This window comes from Ovis canadensis, chromosome 1 (genome assembly GCF_042477335.2).
Source record: "Ovis canadensis isolate MfBH-ARS-UI-01 breed Bighorn chromosome 1, ARS-UI_OviCan_v2, whole genome shotgun sequence".
Lineage (NCBI taxonomy): Eukaryota > Metazoa > Chordata > Mammalia > Artiodactyla > Bovidae > Ovis > Ovis canadensis.
Genome location: NC_091245.1, coordinates 272,964,607 through 272,990,986, shown reverse-complemented (window position 1 = coordinate 272,990,986; position 26,380 = coordinate 272,964,607). Strand labels below are relative to the sequence as shown.

The following is a 26,380-nucleotide window of genomic DNA, read 5'->3' as shown; positions in this document are numbered from 1 at the left end:
TTCCCCCCATTGAATTAGTCTATAATTCGCCATGTAGAATTGCTCATCAGAAGAACATTTCTACTGACCTGGAGCATCACGGCAGCCTCGGTCCACAAGTGAAGCCCCCAAAACTCGAGGTGATTCTAATGGTTCTTTGACCAGCTACTTTCCAGCTTGTAACTCAGTCGTGTTGTTTCTTTGAGGTTAAAGTTCACCATCGGATTGTTTTGCACCTTAGCTAGTTTAACGTTAATTAATCATCTTTCTAATGTCTTTCTGAGCTAAGTCACTCAGTCTTATCTGACTCTGTGACCCTATGAACTATAGCCCACCAGGCTCCTCTGTCCATGGGACTCTCCAGGCAAGAATACTGGAGTGGGTGGCCATTTCCTACTTCAGGGGATCTTCCCAACACAGGGACCCAATCCCCATCTCTCGCGTTTCCTGCATTGCAGGCAGATTCTTTACTACAAGCACCACCTGGGAAGCCCGTCTTCTAATAAGGAGAGAGAGAAAGAGCAGGGAGAAGGGGTTGGCTTTTTCACACAGACCCACATTTACTCTGAAACAAAAGACAGAAAAGCAACTCGGGTCAGGGAAACCATCAAAATCCCGGGCCCCGCTCGGGTCATCCTTTTGCATGCTGTACAGCACTTCACAGTTTGCAGAGAGTTGCACTACGTTATCTCCGGGCAAGCCACGAGCCGGATGCGGAAGGGCCGGGAAAGTGGTTCTGACTGGCAGTCTGATGCGCATGAGCTTGACTGGGGCCCAGAGCAAGTGCCGGCAGGGCGGTGGTCGGGCTGAGAGGTTGGTGGGAGGTCCTTTGCGTCCCAGGCTGTGCAGGAACAGGAAGGATGGTCTGTTCTACCAGCCACAGCTGCAGCTATCCCCGCTGAGCAACTCAAATGCTCTTGCCAATGCAATTCACATCACCCCCTCAAATTCACACCTGGGATTCCAAGAAAGAAAGAAATGTTAAGAGCGATCATTACCATTCCTTTCTGTATTCCCCGCCCCCACCGCACCCCACCCCCGTGCGTATTTGCATTCGTGCCCACAGGTGCTGAAGCAATGCTCACAGCTCAGACCTGCCATGGCCCTGTCTCCTCCCCAGGCAGAGCAACCCGCTCCAGTATTCTTGCCTGGAGAATTCCATAGACTGAGGAGCCTGGCGGGCTAGTCCATAGGGTCTCAAAGAGTCGGACAGGACTGAACACACCTCCCCAGTCCAGGGCGGCCTGCGTTTGCTCCAGACAGGGCCTAAGGCTGGGCCGCTCCACACCTGACTCCGACTCCTCCTGGCATCACTTCTTACTTGACACTCCAGATCAGTCTCCTCTATGTTCCAGGTACTCTCACATTTTATTGGCTTTCTCTGGTTTCTCAACTGTGTTCCTATTCCCCACCGGGCGCTGTTAAGCTTCCCATCCCATCTTCCCTGGGATGGATCTCACCCGCACGCACAGCCTCACCTGGCTGAGGCTGTCACATAGTCCAGGCTCATACGGCTCCACCCACTACAGGCCAGTAAGTCAGGAGATGAGTTGTGGGGGCAAGGAATAGTGACTTTATTTGGAAAACCAGCAGACTGAGAAGATGATGGACTAGTGTCCTAAAGCACCATCTTACCCAAGTCAGAGTTCAGATTTCTTTCAGACGGAAAGCGGTGGCAGCAGGGTTGGTTGTTGCAAAAGTCTTGGTGTCGGAATCCTTTGCTGTTGCCGCTGTTTGTATAGGTCCAGTCATGATGATCCTGGAAACCTCCAACAAGACAAAGGTTATTCTCAATTCTACAACTTTTGATCTCTGTATCAATGAGCATTACACTTTTAAAGCTCAGAGCTTTGAGAATGGGCTACCTTGTGTGTTTCAGGCTATAGGCAACGTTCTTAGCTTGTAGCAAAAGCAATTGAATCCAAAGGTTAAAGTACAAGAAACCAGTGCAACGTGGAGTCAGGTTTGCTCTTCCCTTCTTTAAGGCCACCATTCTATCCCACTCCCTGAGACCTTTAGCTTTCTTTGCTCCCATTTTTGTTCGTTTTAAAAGGCACTTAAGTAGCATGCGCATTGACACTTTTTTCCCTGACACATGACACAGACATTCGATTAACCACATGCTAGTTCATTACAGTGTCAACTGAAAAAAAAACAAAAACCAGCACAACCTTAAGGTTGAGAGTTGTGTTTTATTCAGAGGACCGACCGAGAAATTCAAGCCCAGGAGGCAGTATTTCAAGTAACCCTGAGACAACTGCTCCAAGGAGGCGAGGAGGGAGAGCTAGAACAGGTTAAAGTTTTGCAACAAAGGGCATATAATAGGGGGGAAAAAGGTGACAGTTAATAAAAGAAAGCTAGATATCTCAAGCTAAGGAACTGAGTGCTTCTCTAGGAATGGGAAAATGCAAGCACCTGAGCTTCCTGAAATCATTCCTCTGACATGCTCCTCAGCTGTCTGGGGCCAGCAGCCTGCGTTTTCACAGCCTGAGTTTCCGCAGGGCTCCCTGTGGGGAGCGGTCACAATCTGAGGGCTGCTAGGTGACAAGTATTCTTTATTTCCTTCCTGAGATCCCTCAGGGCTCACCGTTGGAGGGCTGCAATTGCTCATGACCGTGACATTCTTTGTTTACTGACATGGCAGGCAATATTTTATTTCTCGCTAGATACTGTCAGAGGTTCAAGTGTCTGCCCACAATGCGGGAGACCAGGGTTCAATCCCTGGATCGGGAAGATCCTCTGGAGAAGGACATGGCAGCCCACTCCAGTATTCTTGCCTGGAGAATCCCATAGATGGAGGAGCTTGGTAGGCTACAGTCCACGGGGTCGCGAAGAGTCGGACACGACTGAGCGACTTCACTTTCACTTTCACTGTTAAAAAATAAAACTCAACTGAGTACCTTTGAAGATCAAATTGGCTTTATTCAACAATGCATGAACTAGGCAGCATCCTATTTAGCAGATAGACACTAGGGGTGCTGTACAAACTGGATGATTTTTAAAGGTCTAAAAGGGATGGGACAGAGTGTCGTAAACAATAAAGGATTATGTCAGGCAAGATCACCTGCTTTACGGGGAAAGTTGGGGTCTCTGTGAGAGATTACCTCATCTGTAGCCTGGGAAATTCCAGACTGACTATAAAAGGTTACATTTCTGGAGGGACTGAACCTGAGGTTAGGATAGGTAATCAGTCTGCCTTGGCTGATACAGAGCTTAGCACAGGGGACTCCATGTGGGGAGAACTTTGTTTCTTTTCAACATCCATCATCAAACCCACACACACCCCATCTTCACTCTCTTCCTCTCTCCCAGCTTTTTTCCACATCAGCCCTCTGAGAACTCTTGTATCTGCTTATCCATGTCAGTACTGATGCCCACAGCATTAGAGAGAAGGCTAGAGTCAAAATTAGTACCTGTTTAAACACAATTATTTTTGTTTCTGGTTAGATGGCAGCTTTCTGCCACCAGCTGGGGACCCAGGCCCCTCCATCTCAGGATTCCATCATCCATCCTACAAGGGGCAAGGCCAGAGGAGGGGGCATACCCATTATTTAAGACCTTGGCCCAGCAGGGCACACCCAGTCCTAATGGGCCAGGTCTGGGAGCATGGCTGCCCCTCCATGCAAAGGAAGCTGGGAAATGTGATCCAGTCCTGAGCTAAGAAAGGGGGGAAAGTGGCTTTGTAGGATCAACTGGCAGGTTCCCAGGACTGCCCAGAGCAGTTACCTCTGTTCGTGTAGGTCCATAAACTCACTGACCATTCAAACAGGAAGGTTACAAATGAGCCAGAAGATGGAGAAAACAGCTTCAAACTGGGGGCTGAGATGAGTGTAGGTTCCCTCCATGACATATGAACGTGTGGAAAGATTGCAGAAAACTGTTGCTGTTGTTGTTGAGTTGCCAAGTCATGCCCAACTCTTTCGTGACCCCATGGACTATAGCCCACCAGGCTCCTCTTGTCTGTAGGATTTCCCAGGCAAGGATACTGCAATGAGTTTTGCCGTTTCCTTCTCCAGGGGATCTTCCCAACCCAGGGATCAAACCCACGTCTCCTGCATTGACAGGTGGCTTCTTTACCATCAGAGCCACGAGGGAAGCCCAGAAACCTGCTAAGAGTCAGCTAATCTGACAAAGCCGCCCTCTTCCACCTCAACACTCAGGGAAACAAGACCCCAGGGTGACTCTGTGTAGGCAGAGAGCTCCTCACCTGAGGCCAAGATCAGACCACACTCCAGGTCTGATTTTGAACCGAGTTCAGCCCACCTGAAGTCAGACGTAGAGATTCCGTCTCAGGGCAAAATTAGCAATGAGAGCTCAGACATGACAACGGCTGCATCAGACACCCCACCCCACCTTGCATGGGGTGCTAGCAGTGAGCAGGGACATTGCCCATGACTCCCATCCAGATCCCCCAACCCCATCCACCCTGTCCCAGTCTCAGCTGCTTCCTTTGACTCTTGTCCTGGTATCTGTTCTGTTCTAAGAGGAAAAAAGACAAGGTTCCTCCTCTACAAATGAAGAGTTGCTGAGGGCAGTTATCTAAACATCAAAGCTATCTCGCCAAACATTGGACTCAGACCAGATGCTGCTTCTTCCTTGTGCTGAAAGATAGAAGCAGATCCATGGGATTGATTATTAAGGGAACTATCCAACCATGAGCAAGGTTAATCCATAAGATAAGTTGGTGCCACTCGAGTCCCATCCCCAGCTGCTTGCTTATTCAGATAAACGTGTTCTCAACAGACTGTTTTTCTCCTTTAACCAAGGGGAGAAAAGGCACCCCAGAGTCAAAGGACACAGAGCACAAGCCTGAGGGAAGAAACTGCTTATAAAACTTTCAGAAAGCTTTAAAATTATTGGCTGAACAAGAAATTTCGCACAGTGGTTTATATGTGTTTCATAGCAACATCGGTTCTAAACGTCCCCTTGCAATCGGATTCCGGGAGAGTCTTCCTAATGCTTCGTCATCAAATGATCGCACCAATGCTTTAATCATGATGGCCGGCAGAAAGAATACAACCGCGAGCCAAAACTGCAGATGTTAAGTGTTGAGGCAGAAACCAAACCAAATATGTAAATATATAGAAAGAGAAAGACATGCCCCACACTGCTTTTAACCTTGGCATCACCTTAGGGTAAAATGCATGCATATGAAAGTCACTCAGTCATGTTCAACTCTTTGCCACCCCATGGACTGTTACAGTCCATGGAATTCCACAGAATACTGGAGTGGGTTGCCATGCCCTCTTTCAGGGGATCTTCCCAACCCAGGGATAGAACCCAGGTCTTCTGCATTGCAGGCAGATTCTTCACCAGCTGAGCCACCAGGGAAGCCCAAGAATACTGGAGTGGGTAGCCTATCCCTTCTCCAGGGGATCTTCCCGACCCAGGAATCAAACCAGGGTCTCCTGCATCACAGGCAGATTCTTTACCAGCTGAGCTATCATGGAAGCTCATACTTACCAATAAAAACCAGAAATTTTTCAACTCTGAAATTTGACTGAATTAAAGACTTCACTCAAAATTCTTGCCCCTAAAACCAAAGAGAGTAGCAAAGGATCAATTACAAAGGAGTGTTTATTACATGTCTGTTCCACGCAGGCACATGTCTGTTCCACGCAGGCACATGTCTGTTCCACACAGGCAGATATCATGCACGTGGTCTTGTTTAACTTTATAATAACCCTATGAATTGGCTATCGTGATGACCGTTTTGTAAATGTGAAAACTGTGGCTCAGTCAATGAATTCGAATAGTCTGTTGGTCTACTCAGGCTGCCCTAACAGAACCCTACAGACTGGAGGGCTTAAACAGCAGCAATTTGTTTTCTCGCAGTTCTGGGGGCTGGAAGTTTAAGACCAAGGTGCCAGCAGGGTTGGTTTCTGGTGCCCTCCATCGGTTTGGAAGACCTTTCTTCCGGCCTCCTCTCTGTGTCCTCACATGGCCTTTCTCCGCAAACTCAGCCCCGGTGTCTCTTCCTTTCCTTAAAAGAGCACACGTCCTTTTGGATTCAGGCTTCACCCTTTTGCACTCATTTCACCTTAATTATGTCCTCAGAGGACTCATCTCCAGACAGAGTCACACTGGGTGTCAGGGCTTCAACATATGGATTTAGGAGAATACCATCCGTAACAGCACGACCAGGAGCCACAGCCGCTGAGTGGTAGAACCAAGGCTGTCTGGATCGAAACATTTCTGTATCCGGAGTGTGCTGCTTCTCACATACCACAGCATCTCAGAGAGAGCCAGGAGACACCCTGCTGCCAGAGCCGACTCTTAGAACTTGCTGGCAGGGAGACACTTTCACAGCAGTGAGCCTTGATCCGGTGGGAAGTGTGGTAAAGTCCTTACACAAGCTAGATCACAGGGCACAGGCAGATGACGCTCCTCCCAAAAGAGGCTTCATCTGCTCTGATAGGAGCTGCGCAAATGGGCCAATGATGCTCGGTCGTCTACCGCACTGCCAACCACCAAGGGGGTTTCCAGGACCCTCAGAGAGCCAGCGGTTCATTCGGTTTCTCTTTTCTTTTCCCCAAACCACCAGCTAACGTCCTAGAGGGTGACTCCATGGACCAGGACGTTGAGAGCCCCGTGGCCATTCACCAGCCAAAGTTGCCTAAGCAGGCCAGGGACGACCTGCCGAGACACGTCAGCCGGGACCGGACCAAAAGGAAAATCCAGAGGTACGTGCGGAAAGACGGAAAGTGCAATGTTCACCACGGCAACGTGAGGGAGACCTACCGCTACCTGACCGACATCTTCACCACCTTAGTGGACCTCAAGTGGAGATTCAACCTGCTCATCTTCGTCATGGTCTACACCGTGACGTGGCTCTTTTTCGGGATGATTTGGTGGCTAATCGCATACATCCGCGGAGATATGGACCACATAGAGGACCCGTCGTGGACTCCGTGCGTCACCAACCTCAATGGGTTCGTCTCTGCTTTTTTATTCTCCATAGAGACAGAAACCACCATCGGTTATGGCTACCGGGTCATCACGGACAAGTGCCCGGAGGGTATCATCCTCCTCCTCATCCAGTCGGTGTTGGGGTCCATTGTCAACGCTTTCATGGTGGGGTGCATGTTTGTTAAAATATCGCAGCCCAAGAAGAGGGCGGAGACCCTGGTTTTTTCCACGCACGCAGTGATCTCCATGCGGGATGGGAAACTGTGCCTGATGTTTCGGGTGGGGGACCTGAGGAATTCCCACATCGTGGAGGCTTCCATCAGAGCCAAGCTGATTAAATCCAAACAGACTTCGGAAGGGGAGTTCATCCCTCTGAACCAGACGGACATCAATGTCGGGTATTACACGGGGGATGACCGTCTGTTTCTGGTGTCTCCGCTCATCATCAGCCACGAAATTAACCAGCAGAGTCCTTTCTGGGAGATCTCCAAAGCCCAGCTGCCCAAAGAGGAACTGGAAATTGTGGTCATCCTGGAAGGAATGGTGGAAGCTACAGGTAAGGCGTGCCCACTCTGGGGTGTCTGGGGATGGATGTTCATCTTAAGCCGGACTTCAAATCCTTACTCACGACAAGATGTGGAAAACCGAACCTCCCTCACTATTAGACGTCACCTCTTTATTCATGAAATAGTATATAGCCTCTTACCTTAAGGATGTCCACCAAGAAGTCTAACCATTTAGCTTAAAAAAAAAAAAAAAACACCTTGGGAAAATACATTAATAATTTTTAAAAACACCTCTTAATATATTTTAAATTTTCATTTACTTAAATGAAAATTTGATCTCCCTCTAAAGCAATTTTAGGTGGTTTTAAAGCATTGTTTAGTTTGTATAACTTGAGGCTATTTATTGCCAAGACGGGAAGAAGTTAAGCCTTTCAAAGGAAAACCTGACAAATTGCTTTAGTAAAAATGTAATTTTTCCCCTTCTTTGGGAGCCAATCTCTTCTAAAAATAGAGAAATGGTCTGTTTTTATTGAAGTCTTCACTCAAATCTTTTCATATGTCTTACACATCCCAGCCGCAAAGGAGGTCCTTCCATATTTATCTGTAACGTTCTATGAAATAGAGTCATAACCGCTGACTTAAGGTAACAATAGTGTCCCATAGGATAGGCATAAAGTAGAACACTAATCCACACTTTGCTTTACTGTCTTCTGAGTTATCCATTTTAGCCTTGGGATGCTCTTTAGTTGTACAATCAGCCCTTCTGTGCTTTGAGGTGTTCAACTTGAGGCTCAGGGTGGGTTTACACAATCTGAAAATGCGTGGCCACTGGCCGGACTCCAGACTCTTCATCTACCCATGACTTGAGCTCAGTCATCCATCCAGGGCAAGTCACTGGTGCCATGTCTCTGCCTCCCTGGACCCAACAGGCAAGGTCATTATCTCTAACAAATTTCTCTTATAAGGTGGTAAAGCCTTTGGCAGTAGATTTTTTTAAATGCTTCAAGCAATAAAACGGTGAGTAAAAGGCGTTGCATAAACTGTGCTCCTTTGCATGAGACAAAAGGAATGTCTAAAAACAAAATAATGCTAAATAAGTGCTATGCAGGTGCACAGGGCTCTCTGTACCCTGAGCCTGACTTTGGGGCACACTGGTGAGGCAACAGTTGTGTGGGAGGAAGGGAGAAGGGGGAGGAGGAGAGCGGGGAAGAGCCTGGATCAGGGAGAGGGGAGGGGAAACCAACTCAAACAGGGAGCTCCATCAGTTCCCACAGACCAGAAACTTCCTCCCAGGCCAAGCACAGGGACTCTGGGTCCCCCTAGTGGTAGCCATTGAGATACAGCCTCTGGCAGCACAAACTGACCCCTGGGGATGCAGTTTTAATATTTGATTTCTCGCTATAAACTCTCCCAAAAGGACAGGAGGGAGGAAAATGGGCAAGCTTAGTTCTCCTCCCATCTCTGAGCCCCAGAAGCAAAATCCAGTGGAGAGGTACCATCTGGTTACTGGTGTTAACTCAAACTTCAAATTGCAGGAGCTGTGTTTCCTCAGATCAAAGCCCAATCTCGAAAGATAAACAAATGCGGAGTAAGGAACTTATCTTTGTGTTGTCCCTGAGTCTGAATCCTCCCCAGGGCACGCCGTGTCCTTCTGATGACAGCTTGTGATGAGTGAGCCTTTCCAGCCAGAGGACCGTCCCTTTGTTGGTAATTCATAGTGACAGTTGCCTCTGAGCATCCGGTGGCCTTTCTGCTGCCGCTTTAGAGAAAACTGGGTGGTTACCAGCAAAAAGGAATCAACACACCCCTGTTCCTGGGGAAAGGCAACTGCTATCAACTTTCTAAAAATAATAACAATAATTTTCTAATTTCTCAAAAATAGAGGCAGGAGGAGTGCTCTAGAAAGTTCTGGGTTTTTCTAGAAGCTGGACACCTCTTGATTTTTTTCTTGACAGGATTTTCACAGTTCAGTCTTTCCAGCACGTCTGATCTCTTAAACTTCAGGGAGACACTTTTTTCTTTGTGAATGAAAAGCACAATTGGGATTTATGGGTATGAAACAGGGTTTTGGGAAGGACTCCCTGGTGGCTCAGACGGTAAAGCATCTGCCTGCAATGCAGGAGACCTGGGTTCGATCCCTGGGTCGGGAAGATCCCCTGGAGAAGGAAATGGCAACCCACTCCAGTACTCTTGCCTGGAAAACCCCATGGATGGAGGAGTCTGGTAGGCTACATTCCATGGGATCTCAAAGAGTCCGACTGGACTGAACGACTTCACTTTCACTTTGGGGAAGGAACGATGCTTCAGTGAACCAAAGCCGCAGGAAAAAAATTAATGTGGACCAAATGCACACTGAGGAAAACAAATTCACAAAGATCTCATTATTCACTGGAGGGCTAGATGGGAAATTAGGAGCCATGGAAACCCAAGCTGACACAAAACAGCCTCTGCTTGACTCCAGCTTTGTTTCAAGTCTCAGTTGACCTTAAACTACTGTCCGTGACCTCCGTTAGGAGGCCTCTCACTGAGGCCCGTTTCAAGGACGAGCCTCATCAGCAACACCTCTGCAGCCTCGAAGCAATGCCCTCTTCCTGTCTTGCACGGGGTGGGCGCACTGTGTCACGACGTGGTATCTTCTGGAGACCCAAGCTACTGAGCAGTAGGCTGAGAGGACCAGTCCTTCAGACGGCGGGGGGCTCAGGCTCAGCACAGGTCACCCAGTGACACACAGTAAATATCCTATCCCCGAGCTCGCTGCCCCAGCCTGCTTCATCACATCACTCAGGGTCAGGCTCATCTTTAGAAACGGCAGGTCAGCTCCTGGAAGGCAGCGGCTGAGTCTTGCCCGCCTCTGAGGGCCTGCGGGTCCTGGCCCTAAGACTCACACCCACAAAAGACAGACCCACGCTCCTGGTGGATGGCTTGGATCTGGCCCTGCCCAGATCAGGGGGAATTTGTCACCTCTCAAGAACCTTCCAGTCATGTGATTCTATTTTTGAAAACGAATCCAACCCTGGAAAATTCTGACACCAGCCACCCAGACATCTGGGCACTGGCCACGGCTCGTCGCGCAAATGTATTTTTAAAGGGGGCCCTTTGTGTGCCTGGCACATGGGCAATTTGGAGATAGTGATGTTTACAGAGGGTTCACAGCTACGTAAACAAACACGCCGAGCAGCTGCGGCAAGCGTGCGTTAAAATAGTAAAGCATTCATATAGACTGATATTTATAGAGGGCAAATTGGCCTGGAGGCTAGATGACAGCCACACAGAACTGGGCCCCGTTCCAGCCAGCGCCTCCTCACTATAGGCTTTCTGATTGATGAACTTCCAAATTTACCCCCAACGATTATGCAACAGTGACAGGCGGCCCTTTCCAACACCTCAGCAAATATGTCTCCTTTAGGATGAATCCCTGTTAAGCTTTTTTTTTTTTTTCATTTTATACTGGAGTACAGTTAATTTACAACATTGTATTAGTTTCAGGTATACAGCAAAGTGATTTGGTTATATGTATCTGCATTTCTCCTCTTCTTTGGATTCTTTTCTCACATAGGTTATTACAGAATATTGAGTCAAATTTCCTGTGCTGTACAGAGAGTAGTGTTATCTATTTTAACCTTTTTATTTTTTTTAATTGATAGAAGCTATGAGACTTCTACAAAAGTAGACCATACATGTAATCAACTCCCATGTACCCAACCAGTCAATTTCTATAACTGTCAATTCATCACCAAGCTTGTTTCATTTGTATTATCTACTCACTAACTGCCCCTCCAGCATCATATTATTCTATCTGCAAATATTTCAAAATCTGTCTCTAAAAGATAAGGACTCTTTTTAACACGTATTAATGATCATTTCTTGAGATTCAATATCTATTAAATGGGCCAAGTGCCAATTGTCTTACAAATGTCTTTTTAATTTTTTTTTTAATCTGCTTGTTCGAATCCAAACGAGGTTAACACACTGTGGCTGGCTGAAATCTCTTCCAAGCCTTAGTCTGTGAGCTCTTCTTCTGTCTCTGTGGGATTTTTTTTCCTTTCAAGTTTTTCTCAAGGGAGAGAATTTCTGAAACATTTATATACTACATAGAAAACTCGGGATGGTGGAGGGTGGGAAGCTGCCAACTTAGTGAGGTTATCCTAGATAACATTTTGTGGATGACAAAGAGGGCTGACTGTCCAGAAGTCAGTATTTGGGGGTTACCCAGGAGGAGAGGGCAAACCAGAAGCAGATTCTGAAGGCAAACCCTCCTTCTCCCATAGCAGAGCTCAGTTCCATTTCCAGAGTCACTTGATTTCACACTAAGCGAGCTTAGTCGTATAAGTCACGCAACAGACAGCAGGATTTTTGAGTTGCAAGTCTTCACCCTACTCTTACTTTACTGGTGAGGAAATTGAGTCCCAGCAAGACTAGTGAGCTGGCTAAGGTCAGCTCATCAGGGGCAGAGCAAGAATTTGAAGCCCAAAAGCCATGGATGATGTTGTCCAGCCCCCAGGGGCAGCGCTGAATGCTGTCGGTCCGTGAAGATTCTGTGGAGCACCCAGAAGGACAACTGGTATTTAATGTGAGGACAGGATCTCTTCTCTCCCACCATCAGTTCTTTTTCACTAAGGTTTCTCTGTTGGGCTCCAATGTTATCAGCTTATTTTAAAATTCTCTATTACATTCACATGAATTTTTAACAACTGTATATTAAAATCAGATGTGCCACAAAGCCGTTCTGAAATTGAAGTTAAGTAAGCACCACCTACAAAAATACTCCTGGAAGAACATAATGTTCTGTCAAGTCTGATTCCCAAGGACCATTTTTGTTTGCCGTAATCAAAATGCCGCTTCACTGTAACAGAGGTGCTCACAGAGTTTGAAAAGGTGGCGTTTCTCAGCTAAGACGGCTGCGGGTTAGTGCTACAGTACTTTTAAGCTGTTTCTACTAATAATACTTCACAGCCTTTGTATTTCTCAAATCTTATTTTCTTCTTTAGATAAGTTACTGCTAATCCCTCCACTGGCCATTCATTGTCTCCAGATTTGCCATTTTTCTTTTGAGTTGTAACCCCAACTACCTAGCCTGGGAAAAGAGTTCATTGATAAGATCTGGAATGCTTAGATCTTGGGTGAAAATCTCCCGGTAAATCTCTATAAGGTGCAATTAAAAAAAAAAAAGATTCAAAGGTATATGAATTTATTTTTCCCAGTAGAAATCCGACATCAAGAAATTCAACCACCCCTCTTCTTCCAGCATTAATATCAGGTGATTTCTTCAGAGCTTCCTCTCAAACATCCACCTCAATATAATATACCCAGGTAGTGTCATTGGCTGTATAAAACCTGATAATAGCTGCTCTGCAAACATGGTAAACATTTTGTAACCCTAAGCAGTTTGGGAACACTGTTCTGATCCTAACAAACGGAAGTTGGATCCGATGGAACACACATAGAATTTTAACCTCTTCCACCACCCCTTCTAAAAAAAAAAAAAAAAAACAATGCTGGCACTCTGTTAAACGTTATAACACTGTTAAATATTTCTCATAATTTAGAAGGCACTTAGAATCTCACAACTTAGACAACAGCAGTGTATCAAGGTCAGCATATATTATTGTGATTGAAAAAGCAAAAGTACTGGGTAGCTATAAAACTTTTCATTATTAAAACACCAGTACCCGAAACTCTGGGGCTCCCCGGGCGGCTCAGAGGTAAAGAACTCACCTGCCAATGAGGAGCCTCGAGAGACACGGGTTTGATCCCTGGGTCGGGAAGATCCCCTGGAGGAGGAAATGGCAACTCACCCCGGTATTCTTGCCTGGAGAATCTCCATGGACAGAGGAGCCTGGCAGGCTGCAGTCCATGGGGTCACAAAGAGTTGGACGTGATTGAGTGACTGACCACACACACACACACAAGAAAACCCATTGTTCTTCCTTCTCCAGAAGAGCCTTGAGGAGCTCATAAACTAGATGTTCAGGACAAGGCAGGGATGGTCACACAATATATACCATTTAAAGTTCAAGCCCAAGAGAAAAATAGACTAGCACCTGAAAGTTTGCTTTTTAGCTAATTTTTTCTTTTTCAAACTCTGAAGTCAATACCCATGTTGGGAAGATATTACACCATTCAAATTAAGAGATGAGTATCAAAGAGTGAGATGCCCTCTAATTAGGGCATCCTTAACTAAATTGAGCTTTATTATTTCCTAGGGCATTCAGTAATATGAGTGCTGACAGCGTGGTGCCAGTGAAGCAGTCCTACCCAGCAATTTCTAATGACCAGAAGCGGATCACTGGGGAAAACTGTGTAAATTACTCACATATGCAAATACACACACACACCTCTGCTAAATACCTAAACATGCAGAGAGGCTTCCTCCCCAGTTAAGCATGCCCTTGCTCCTCTGTTTTATACCAACCCCCCTACAAATCTTATTTGTTGGATTAATTATTCAGTTCTCCTCTTTTTTTTTTTTTTTTGGAAGTAATCTCTCTAGGCCATAGCTCAGCTTATCTGCACTTTTCTGTGTCATTTATAGTGTCGGGCAATCCTGGGTTGAAACCACAGTTGTCGCGTCCACTGGCCCATTTAACCTCTCTGAGGCCTCAGTTTTGCCCTCTTTAAAATGGGAACGGGCTTCCCTGGTGGTTCAGTGGTAAAGTATCTGCCTGCCAACGCAGGAGACACAGGAGACATGAGTTCAATCCCCTGGGTCAGGAAGATCCCCTGGATGGGGAAATGGCAACCCACTGCAGTATTCTTGCTTAGAAAATCCCATTGACAGAGGAGCCTGGCGGGCTACAGTCCACAGGGTCGCAAAGAGTCGGACTTGACTGAGCACGCACGCACATCGCAGAATGGGAACAGTAATGGAACCTACCTCATCGGTGACTTTTCAGCATCACCGATTCTGTTAGATCGTTCCTTCCCCTGTAGACAGCACAGGTGAATGTCGGTAGAGAGGAAGGAAGCCAGGCATTCGGGCGAGCCAGCCCCAGGCACGGACTCCATTGTCTCCAGGGACCCGTGCCCCAGGATGAGATGACTCCCCCCTGGAAGGTACGCTGAAGAAGTCAAACAGCAAACGCCAACCTGTGATAGCCAGTGCAAGAAACGCCCACTCACCGTGCGAGAGTAAATGCCAGCTGGGCCTCGTCTCACTTACCCACCGTGAATCAGAGATTGATGCACTCTGAATTAATGAGGCTCACTGGACTCAGAAGAGACTTTGCACGCCTATAGATAGCAACATTTTATCATTATAATGTCTGCCCAAATTGGACATGAATATCAATTATGCTCAGAGCTTCCAAGGCCACTCCTCAGGGAGGACAGGACCAAGAGTCTGCATCGAAACAAGATTCAAGTTGCAACTGAAACAAGTTTCTTTCTTTCTTTCTTTTTTAAGACATTGAAACAACACAAATTTCAAACAGGACAACTCTGCACTGAAACAAGACTGCATAGAAAGAGGATGTCTGTGTTCCCAACGCCCCTCCCAGGCCCTTCATAAGAACTCTTATCAGTTGATGCCCCAATTTGGAGAATGTATTTTTGGGCTGTAAACTCAACTGAATAATACTTATTTACATAATAAGTCCTGAGAGAAAATTCTTCTTTATAGTACAGGTGTACTTCCACAAAGCAGACGGTAAATGTAAATTTCTATAGAGCCAATTCCATTGCTCTCTCTTTACTGAGAATGGTAAGCATCATAGCAGTCAGCTTTGGCTCATTCGTGCTGCAGTAATGAGCAACTCCAAGTTTGCTGAACACGGAGGTTCATTTCACACTCATATTAAACGCCACCTGCAGCCCTGGTTCCTGTCCTGCTGGCTCCAAGATGCAGACGGAAGGAGCAGCCTCACATAGGACGTGCCATTCTAATGGCAGAGAGAAAAAGAGAAATGACGGAGCGCCTCGCTTCTGTCTGCCACTCACTAGTCATAGCGAGTCATACGGCAGCGCCCGACGTCCACGGAATGGGGAATGTGATTCTCTCCCAGGAACGTGGAGTGAATAATTCAGAACAAAATAATGCCATCTACCACAGATACCCAGGTGATTCTGAAAACCCGCAGAGTGAGTTTTAAAGTTTTTGCAAGTTAGGGCTTAAAATATGCAGTAGTCGTTAGCGTTGTTCGTGGGATATGTCCAGCTTTCATCCTTCTAGACACGTTAGAATCCTACAGGTTTCCCAGGTGACACTAGTGGTAAAGAACCCCTCTGCCAGTGCAGCAGACATAAGAGATGCAAGCTCGGCCCCTGGGTCAGGAAGATCCCCTGGAGAAGGGAATGGCAACCCACTCCAGTGTTCTTGCCTGGAGAATCCCACGGACAGGGGAGCCTGGTGGACTGCAGTCTATGGGGTCACAGAGTCAGACAAGACTGAGTAACTTAACACGCACACACCAGGCTTCCATTTCTGTTGCTGTTGAATGTGGTCATGTGACTTACATTCGTCCCAGCCATTTGGGGCATGAGAACTGGGGGTTGGGGTGGGGGTCCCTATCCCTGACCCCTGGACCTGAAGACTGAGCTCCGGAGGCAGCCCTCCTTCCTCACCCCTCTCCATCCTGCCTCGTCCTTGGTCACTTGTGATGTCCGCATGTGGTAAATTCTCAGGGTCCTGGAAGGCAGTTGCCAGCTCTGTGCAAGAATCAGTCATTCACAGGCTGTGTGCGTCTCATAAAGCCACTGGCCTCTTTCACTGCTGTCGTGACAGTACTCAAACAATACCCACCCTCGAGCAGGGCCTGCACGTGGCAAGTCCGTGGCTCTTTAGGGGCAAATCCTCAGGTTTCCTGTTCTTGTACCGCAAGGTGAGTAAGCATCCCTTTGGCTCCCCTAGGGGCTCAGCTGGTAAAGAATCCGCCTGCGATGCAAGAGACCTGGGTTTGATCCCTGGGTTGGGAATATCCCCTGGAGGAGGGAAAGGCTACCCACTCCAGGATTCTGCCTAGAGAATTCCATGGGGTCACAAAGAGTCGGAGACAACTGAGCGACCTTCACAACAGTATAAGCACACGTCGTGAGAATCATTCTGGTGGAAACCTTCCAGGTCAACATATGATAATGCCCCTCCTAGCTCCACAGTTCTCATGGACGCACAGGCCACAGTGAAGTGTCTGTCATTCTGGACCTTTGACTGGCTTTGAAGAGTATAGCTTTGCCAAGTCACTTGGGACCTATTACATGACTGGGGAATAACCTAATGTGTGCTAAGACACTGCAATCTGGGTTGTTTATTGTTGTTCGGGCACCCAGTTGTGTTTGACTCTTTGTGACCCCACGGACTGCAGCTCACCAGGCCTCTCTGTCCATCACCAACTCCCAAAGCTTGCCCAAGTTCATGTCCATTGCCTCAGTGACGCCATCCAGCCGTGTCATCCTCTGATGCCCTTCTTCTGCCCTCAGTCTTTTCTAGCATCGACTTTTCCAATGAGTCAGGTGTTTACATTGGATGTCCAAAATACAGGAGTTTCAGCTTCAGCATCTTCAGTCCTTCCATTGAGTACTTAGGGTTGATTTCCCTTAAGATTGACTGGTCGGGTCTCCTTGCAGTCCAAGGGACTCTCAGGAGTCTTCTCCAAAACCACAGTTCAAGAACATCAGTTCTTCAGCGCTCCATCTTCTTTACAGTCCAGCTCTCACAACTTTATGTGACCACTGGGAAAACCTTAGCTTTGACTATACTGATCTTTGATGGAATTCCAGTTGAGCTATTTCAAATCCTGAAAGATGATGCTGTGAAAGTGCTGCACTCAATATGCCAGCAAATTTGGAAAACTCAGCAGTGGCCACAGGACTGGAAAAGCTCAGTTTTCATTCCAGTGCCAAAGAATGCTCAAACTACTGCACAATTGCACTCATCTCACACGCTAGTAAAGTAATGCTCAAAATTCTCCAAGCCAGGCTTCAGCAATATGTGAACCGTGAACTTCCAGATGTCCCAGCTGGTTTTAGAAAAGGTAGAGGAACCAGAGATCAAATTGCCAACATCTGCTGGATCATGAAAAAGCAAGAGAGTTCCAAAAAAACATCTATTTCTGCTTTCTTGACTATGCCAAAGCCTTTGACTGCATGGATCACAATAAACTGTGGAAAATTCTGAAAGAAATGGGGATACCAGACCACCTGACCTGCCTCTTGAGAAACCTACATGCAGGTCAGGAAGCAACAGTTAGAACTGGATATGGAACAACAGACTGGTTCCAAATAGGAAAAGGAGTACGTCAAGGCTGTATATTGTCACCCTGCTTATTTAACTTCTGTGCAGAGTACATCATGAGAAATGCTGGACTGGAAGAAACACAAGCTGGAATCAAGATTGCCAGGAGAAATATCAATAACCTCAGATATGCAGATGACACCACCCTTATGGCAGAAAGTGAAGAGGAACTAAAAAGCCTCTCGATGAAAGTGAAAGAGGAGAGTGAAAAAGTTGGCTTGAGGCTCAACATTCAGAAAACTAAGATAATGGCATCCGGTCCCATCACTTCATGGGAAATAGATGGGGAAACAGTGGAAACAGTGTCAGACTTTATTTTTCTGGGCTGCAAAATCACTGCTGATGGTGATTGCAGCCACGAAATTAAAGGACACTTACTCCTTGGAAGGAAAGTTATGACCAACCTAGATAGCATATTGAAAAGCAGACATTACTTTGCCAACAAAGGTCCATCTAGTCAAGGCTATGGTTTTTCCTGTGGTCATGTATGGATGTGAGAGTTGGACTGTGAAGAAAGCTGAGTGCCAAAGAACTGATGCTTCTGAGATGTGGTGTTGGAGAAGACTCTTGAGAGTCCCTTGGACTACAAGGAGATCCAACCAGTCCATTCTGAAGGAGATCAGCCCTGGGATTTCTTTGGAAGGAATGATGCTAAAGCTGAAGCTCCAGTACTTTGGCCACCTCATGCGAAGAGTTGACTCACTGGAAAAGACTCTGATGCTGGGAGGGGTTGGGGGCAGGAAGAGAAGGGGAGACCCAGGATGAGATGGCTGGATGGCATCATGGTCTCGATGGACATGAGTCTGAGTGAACTCCAGGAGTTGGTGATGGACAGGGAGGCCTGGTGTGCTGCGATTCATGGCGTCGCAAAGAGTCGGACACAACTGAGCGACTGAACTGAACGGAAGGGAGGTACTATATTCTCATTTAACAAATGAGGAGGTTGGTTCTCGAGTGGGGCTTGGGGGAGAGTAACTTGCCGGAGATCACCCAAATGGTGAACTGGCAAAGCTGGGATTCCATCTCAGGGATGCCCACCTTCCAGCCTGTCTGCTTCGTGCCCCTCCAGGGAAGGCACAGCACACAGAGGCACACTGGAAGCCGTGGATGTTGATTAAAGTTCGTAGGACGTAGACTATGGTGGTTTGATGATATATTCTGTTTTTAAACTTTTTACTTTGTATCAGAGGATAGCTGATTAACAGTGTTGTGATAGTCTCAGATGGACAGCAAGGGAACTCAGCCATACATATACATGTATCCCTTCTCCCCCAAACTCCCCTCCCACCCAGGCTGCCACATGACAAGGAGCAGAGTTCCCCGTGCTCTACAATGGGTCCCTGTTGGTTGCCCACTTTAAATATAGCAGTGTGCACAGGCAACCAAGAGTCTGTTCTCTAAGACTGTGTGTCTCCTTCTGTTTTGTAAGGAAGTTCATTTGTACCATTTCTTTTTGATTCCACGTATAAGGGACATCCTAGGCGTTTCTGCTTCTCTGTCTGACTTACTCGCTCAGTGTGATCGTCTCTCGGTCCGTCCACGGTGCTGCACATGGCATCCTTTCCCTCTTTTTAATGGCTGAGTAATATTCCATCGTGTATACTTACCACACCCTCTTTATCTATTCCTCTGTCCGTGGCCGTTCCGGTTGCGTCCACTTCGTGCTCACAGCTCAATTATAAGCAGTGCTGCAGTGAACACCGAACAGCAATAGACTTTCCAACTATTTTTCCCCCCCAAATATATGCCCAGGAGTGAGACTACACGGTTAGATAGTTATACACCATGTAGCTCTGTTTCTAGTTGTTTGAGGAATCTCCGTACTGCTCTCTGTAGTGGCTGCAGCGATTTCTTTTGATTACCGGCTTCCCTAATCAGGCTCACCTCACCTGACTGCAGGAGGCAGGCAGGGGCATCTGCTCTTACATAACAGTTGGCACTGAGTCTCTTGAAAGGAAACCTACTTGTTCGTACCCTCAGATTGCACCCAGTTCAACGTTATCAAGCAACCACGCCAGTCGACACTTCGGGGCAACCCAATCCAAAGCAGTTTTGTTCTGCATCAAGCATAACCCAAAGTGCAACCACAGAGCCAGCTCAAAAAACCCTTAGGGGAGGAGTTTAACACTGAAAGAGAGGAATCACTTTAGACTCTGAGCTTCCTGCCAGAAAGCACGATAATAAAAAGATTTAGGCTCTGAGTAGCCTAAGTAAACCCTGTTGGGGTTTCCATTTCACCGCAAAACATCCGACAAGATGGTTTTTGGAGTTTGAGGGGGGTGATGATCAGTCTTCTCTAGTCACTGAGGCCATTCTTGGGAGATTTTAATTAAACATTTGCTAAGTAAATACATTTTCTTTTACATTTTCTCAAGCATAGTTTCTATGGGTGAATGTTAAAAGAAATCTGAGAGTTGATAGATAAAGGAGGGGCCGTCAGGTAATGACATTAGAGAAGAGCATAGAGCAGCAAAGGGGCAAGGCTGACGGCTGAACCTGAGTTGGACAAATGCTTTGTTCACATTAGCCCCAGACAGCCGGTGTTCAGTCAGTGAGTCATGTCTGAGGCTTTGCAGCCCCATGGACTGCAGCACGCCAGGCTTCCCTGTTCTTCACTGTCTCCCTGAGTTTGCTCAAACTCAAGTCCACTGAGTCAGTGCTGACATCCAACCATCTCATCCTCTGTCATCCCCTTCTCCTCTTGCCTTCAATCTTTCCCAGAATCATGGTCTTTTCCAGTAAGTCAGGTCTTTGCATCAGGTGGCCAAAGCTTTGGAGCTTTAGCATCAGTCCATCCAATGAATATTCAGGGTTGATTTCCTTTAAGATTGACTGGTTTGATCTCCTTGCAGCCCAAAGGACTCTCAAGAGTCTTCTCCAGCATCACAATTAGAAAGCATCAGTTCTTCGGTGCTCACCCCTGTTTATGGTCCAAGTCTCTCATCCATACATGAATACTGGAAAAACCACAGCTTTGACTATATGGACTTTTGCCCCAAATTAAGTATGTTTAAAACAACTCAGAGAGCTAAAGTAGTAATAAAGTGTTTGCTTTAGATACTAGGTCATATATAGTCTGTCTCCTCAAAGTTGGAAAAGATGTAAGAGCAAGGGGGAAAGGGGGGCAGCTGGATGAATTGGGAGGTTGGGATTGACATATATACACTGTCGATACTATATATAAAATAGATAGGGCTTCCCTGGTGGCTCAGATGGTAAAGAATCTGCCTGCAATGCAGTAGACCCAGGTTTAATCCCTAGGTCGGGAAGATCCCCTGGAGAAGGGAACAGCAACCCACTCCAGGGAGAATTCCATGGACAGAGGAGCCTGGCAGGCTACAGAGCCTGGGGTCACAAAGAGTCGGATATGACTAAGAGACTAATAATAAAACAGATAACTAATGAGACCCTACTGTGTAGCACAGGGAACTCTACTCGATGCTCTGTGTGACCATAAGGGGAAGGAAATCCAAAAATGAGGGGATAAAGTAAACATATAGCCGATCCAGCCACTGTTATGCAGCAGAAACTAGCACAACATTGTAAAGCAACTATATAACCAAGAAACCAATTGCAAAGTCAAAGTCGCTCAGTCGTGTCCAGCTTTTTGTGACCCCCATGGACTATACAGTCCATGGAATTCTCTAGGCCAGAATTCTGGAGTGGGTAGCTGTTCCCTCCTCCAGGGAAGCTTCCCAACCCAGGGATCAAACCCAGGTCTCCTGCATTGCAGGCAGATTCTTAGCCAGCTGAGCCAAAAAAGCAACTATACTCCAATTAAAAACCAATCAAACAGAAAAACCTAAAAGGGGAGAAAAATGATGCCGGTCTATGATTCTTGCAAAAGCTCTTATGAATCTACAGGGAATGCAAAAAAAGATTTCCAAACTCCTCCCTGGATCTCTCCAGCATGAGTCTATGGGGTTCGCTGAGGGACCTCAGCCTGTTCAGCTTGGCTTGCAGACCCTATTTCAGCCCCCAAGATGGGCGGAAGAAAGAGGTCGCGTTCACTAAGCCGACAGCGGATGGGTCATGACTGAATGGGGGAGAGCGGGCAGCTTGACTGGCCATCAGCAAGCCAGGCCAAGAGCAAGGCAGGGCAGGGACGTTCCCAGTCCAGCCTCACAGCTTCCGCGACTCTGGGGACCTGGCCCAGAGTCACATCTGGGCTTGGTGGATGACTTAGGAAAGCCCCGCGTGTGGCTGGAAATGCTCGTTTCTGACACTGAAGAGACAAGCTGTCATGCCCTGGATGCCCAGATCAGCATTGCAAGGTTTCCTTCAGGGCCAGGCAGAAGGCTGGAACGATGGCCTGGCACCTCTTCCCTGGAGTGCACTTTGACACACGCCCACCAGGTAGAAGCAGGCATCTCATGAGTAAGGAGTATCTGTAACCTGGGGGGGGGGGGGGGGTGGTGCTCAGTGGACAAGAGACAGAGAAGATGTCAGACAAAAAAATGCAGTATGTCCCGCCCTCGGGACAGTCTTAGACCCAGACTGCTAACTGATCCATCTAAGTGGTCTCAGGTCTCTTCAGTACAACTTGTCCTAAACTCAAACCGGCTCCCTCTCCTGTATCCACCCTTCGACGACTGGAGCCTCTGGTCTCCAAGTTGCCCAGGTCAGAAGTCTGGCTGTCATCTTGTGCTCTCCCCACCCCTCCCCGCCTGGGGAGCTACAACCTTCTCACTCCCGTCCATTTCCCCTAACTCTGGATGACTGGACTCCTTCGTGCAAATGAGGAAAACACATTCCGTCCTCAACTCTACTGCCATCTGCTGGGAGATGCATGTCATAAATATGTCAATGTGTCTCTGTCCCTTAGGTGGCGTGAGTTGTGCAGTGTGCAACCTGCACAACCATATGTGGCAGCCCTGGCTGAATTCATCCATTCCATCTTTGACCTGCGTCTAGTATCCAAAGGTCCTCTCCTCTCCAGCATCTTAGCCAGCTTCTCTAAGTGTAGACTGTCATGTCAGCAATCTCACTCTTTATAATTAGCAGAATACACGTTGTAACTTACAAATCCCACCTTCCCCCACTCCAAGCTCAAACATTCTCAGTAGCTCCTGAGTAGCTAAAGAATCAAGTCCAATCTTCTTATTGTCACAGTCGTGCCTTCTGTCCAGGAGACCTGTCACTTGCCCCAGAGCCCACGTGAGCTACTAAAATTCCTGAATACACCAGGGGTTATTTTGTCTCTGCACAATGACATTATCTCTGCCTGGAATATCCTCCTCCATTTACCTCCCCAGTCATCCCTTACCTACCCGCTGAAAGTCCCTGCAAACATTGCCTTCTGTGAAACCTTCCTGACTGCTTCGCAAACTCAGGCATCCCCCATCTCTGCTTCCCCTGTATTTCTACAAACTTCCATCATGTCTGACTGCATTCTGGGTGACTGATCACATGGCTAGGTGTCCCCAGCAGACTCTACATTTTTGAGAATAAATATTATGCCCTTTTTTCCCCTATCCCCAACAACTAGCACAATCTGCCATGTGGTAGGTGCTCAGCAGAAAGAGCAAATGCACCAGTGGCTTTGTCAAAGCAACGTCTGCCCTTTCTAAATGTGCCTTAAACTCTCTAAAGCATTTCCTTTCCACCTGGCACCATGCTCTCTCACCTCTACTGAGAGCCAAGGGCTATATCTGCTTTCCCTGTGAGGCTGTTACATCATTTAATTAAAAAATTAAAGACACATTTTATTAAAAGAGTCTGTTTATTCTACAAGATCCTTCCACCAGCCAATATTCACCAAGAACCTAATAAAGTCCATCCAATATGTATACACAGATAGTTTAAAGCAGAGATCCAAAAGGCAACCTTGTTGCAGAATTTGATCTCAAACCACACAGCAGGCTCTGCCAGGTAGATATATCCCTGTTCTCCTTCTCTAAGCAGGTCTAGTCCACCAGAGGCTCAGCGGGGACAACAGGTAGGACCTCCTCGCGGCTTTCATTCCCCTTCATCCCACACATGGATATTTCCCTTCCATGCTATCTGGTTCTGCTCGCTGATCTCCTCCCCTCTGCCAAGAATCAAGCAGATACTTCAGAAGAGCAGTATGTGGGAAGAGAAGATCCTTTTACCCAAACTGCTAATCCAAAAATAAATAAGGAGTCTCTCCATATGAACCACACTCACAGCAGTGAAGCTCCAATACGTTGGCCACCTGATACAAAGAGCCAACTCCATTGGAAAAGACCCTGATGCTTTGGGAAAGATTGAGGGCAGGAAGAGAAGGGGGCGACAGAGGATGAGATGGTTGGATGGCATCACCGACTCAATGGACATGAGTCTGAGCCAACTCCGGGAGAGAGTGAAAGACACGGAAGCTAGTGTACTGCACTCCTTGGGGTCTCAAAGAGCTGGACACGACTGAGCAACTAGACAAAAACAACACTCCATTGATGAAAGACTAGGGTAGGTGCTGAGTCAGGACCCACCAGCCCACCTCTGAAGCCTCCCAGGAAGGCTTTCTGGAGGTAAAAACTCAACAGGCACAGTGTCAAAAGCTGAGGAATACCCAGTCTGCAGGCGAGGATTTTCCAGAACTTTCCATGCGCTAAGACTTGTGCAAAGTTAGACGAGCACAGTCCTGCCCTCAGGGAACTCACATTTTAGAGAAGAGGTGGGCAGAATGCTTTCTGGAAAGGGCTAGGTCGTAAATATTTCAGCCTCTGTGATTTCTCTGTCACAATGCCTCAACTCTGCTGCTGTAGCATACAAGCAGCCATGGGCAATACATTTTCAGAGAAGCGTGGCCACGTCCCAGTAAGATTTTATTTATGGACACACAATTTTCATGTGTCATAAAATATTACTCTCCTCTGGGGTGTTTTCCAACCATTTAAAAATGTCAAAACCGCTTTCAGCTCTAGGCCATGGGATTGGACATAAAAACAAATTACAATGCAAAATGGAATAATGCATATTAAGAGAGCACTTTTTCTTATGGGGAGGTGGACCAGCAGGTAGATGGGCTCTGCTCTTGTACTGCCAGCCAGAATCCCACTTCAAGTGTGTGCCACCTAACAAGTGCTAGCCGCAGCAAGCCTGGCACCTCCGTGGAGGACGAGGAGCAGCCACCATCCAGGAGAGAAGAAATCACACACATTTTCTGCCTGCATCAGCATTGCCCCAGAATTAGACGATAACAGGGAGCAGAGGGCCCCTGACCCTGGAGAACAGGCGAAAAACTGAACTTCTGCTCAAAAGCCGAGATTCATCAGTAAACAGTACTATTATCAACATAATGGTTTGAAGGGGAAAAAATTTTTTAAATGTGAGTGTCTTTGTTTCATGAGGGTTTGCACTGACGCTCCCTTTTGTGCCTGCTCTGTTTCTCTTTGACTGCAAATCACTCCGCTTACTTAAATTTGGCTTCCCCAGCGGCTTAGTCAGTGAAGAATGCAGGAGACACAGGTTCGATCCCTGGGTCAGGAAGATACCCGGAGAAGGAAACTGCAACCCACTCCAGTATTCTTGCCTTAAAGTTGTACTGCTGTTCTCCCAGCAACATTTATTCTTTTTAATAAGTTAAAATATTTATTTATTTATTTATTTTAGTGACATATAGTCAATATACAATGTTTTTGGTGTACAGCAAAGTGATTCAGATATATAAGTTACTTTTCAGATCCTTTTCCATTTCAGGTTACAACTTACTGAATATAGTTCCTTGTGCTATATAGTAGATCCTTGAAATAGATCCTAGATCTATTTCATATATAGTAGTATGACTCTGTTAATCCCAAACTCCTAATTCATCCCTCCCCTACCTTCCCGCTTTGGTAACCATAAGTCTGTTTTCTATGTAACCTTTATCCTTTTTTAAATTTCTTTATTTTTATGTATTTCTTTATTTTGGGCTGCATTGAGTCTTTGCTGTGTTCGGGCTTTCTAGCTGACAACTAAAAACTTAGTCACAACCTGAAAGTAGAGAGTTGTTTTATTTGCATTTCATGAAGCTCTGAGAAAACTGCTCCAAGGAGGCAGAAGAGCAAGTCAGGCTATATAAAAGTTTGCAACAAAGGGAGCACGCAGTTGGAACGTCAAAGATTATTATTAAATAAGGAAAGCCAGATATCAAGTTTTTGTTTCCCTGATAGCTCAGCTGGTAAAGGATCCGCCTGCAGTGCAGGAGACCCCGGTTCGATTCCTGGATTGGGAAGATCCCCTGGAGAAGGAATAGGCCACCCACTCCGGTATTCTTGGGCTTCCCTCATGGCTCAGCTGGTAAAGAATCCACCCACAATGTGGGAGACCTGGGTTCAATCCCTGGGTTGGGAAGATCCCTGGAGAAGGGAAAGGCTACCCACTCCAGTGTTCTGGCCTGGAGAACCCCATGGATTGTATAGTTAATAGGGTTGCAAAGAGTTGAACACAACTGAGCAACTTTCACTTTCACGGATATCACATTAAGGAATTTAGTGCTCCTGTAGGTATGGGAAGATGCATCAGACCCGGATTATTGCGGTCGTCTCTTTCATAGGCATCTCGGCTCTCTGGGGCCAGCCTCCTGTCTTTTTGATTTCTCACAGTCTCCCCGGCCCCCAAGCCCCTCAGCCATCACTGCAGAGGGTGGCAGCATCCGTTGGACCACAGGCTTTGCGTTCCCTTTTGGGAGCCCCTCATTCACACTCGGAGGCCAGAAATGGCTGATGGCTATTACATCCTTGTCTATTGACGCGGCAGAAGACATTCCGTCTCACCTCGTTGTGGTCAGCGGGGGCTCCTCTTCACCACGGTGCGTGGC

General features: G+C 46.9%; 1 protein-coding gene across 1 annotated transcript in view; it reads left to right on the top strand.

Moving 5' to 3' along the window:
• The first annotated feature begins 736 nt into the window (after positions 1-736).
• The window catches only part of KCNJ6 (potassium inwardly rectifying channel subfamily J member 6), a 103,980-nt gene continuing 78,336 nt past the window's right edge, over positions 737-26,380 (top strand). The window contains exons 1-2 of the mRNA XM_069598698.1: positions 737-803; positions 6,524-7,444. Of these exons, the coding sequence (XP_069454799.1) occupies positions 737-803; positions 6,524-7,444 (988 nt within the window). The remainder of the gene's footprint in view (positions 804-6,523; positions 7,445-26,380) is intronic.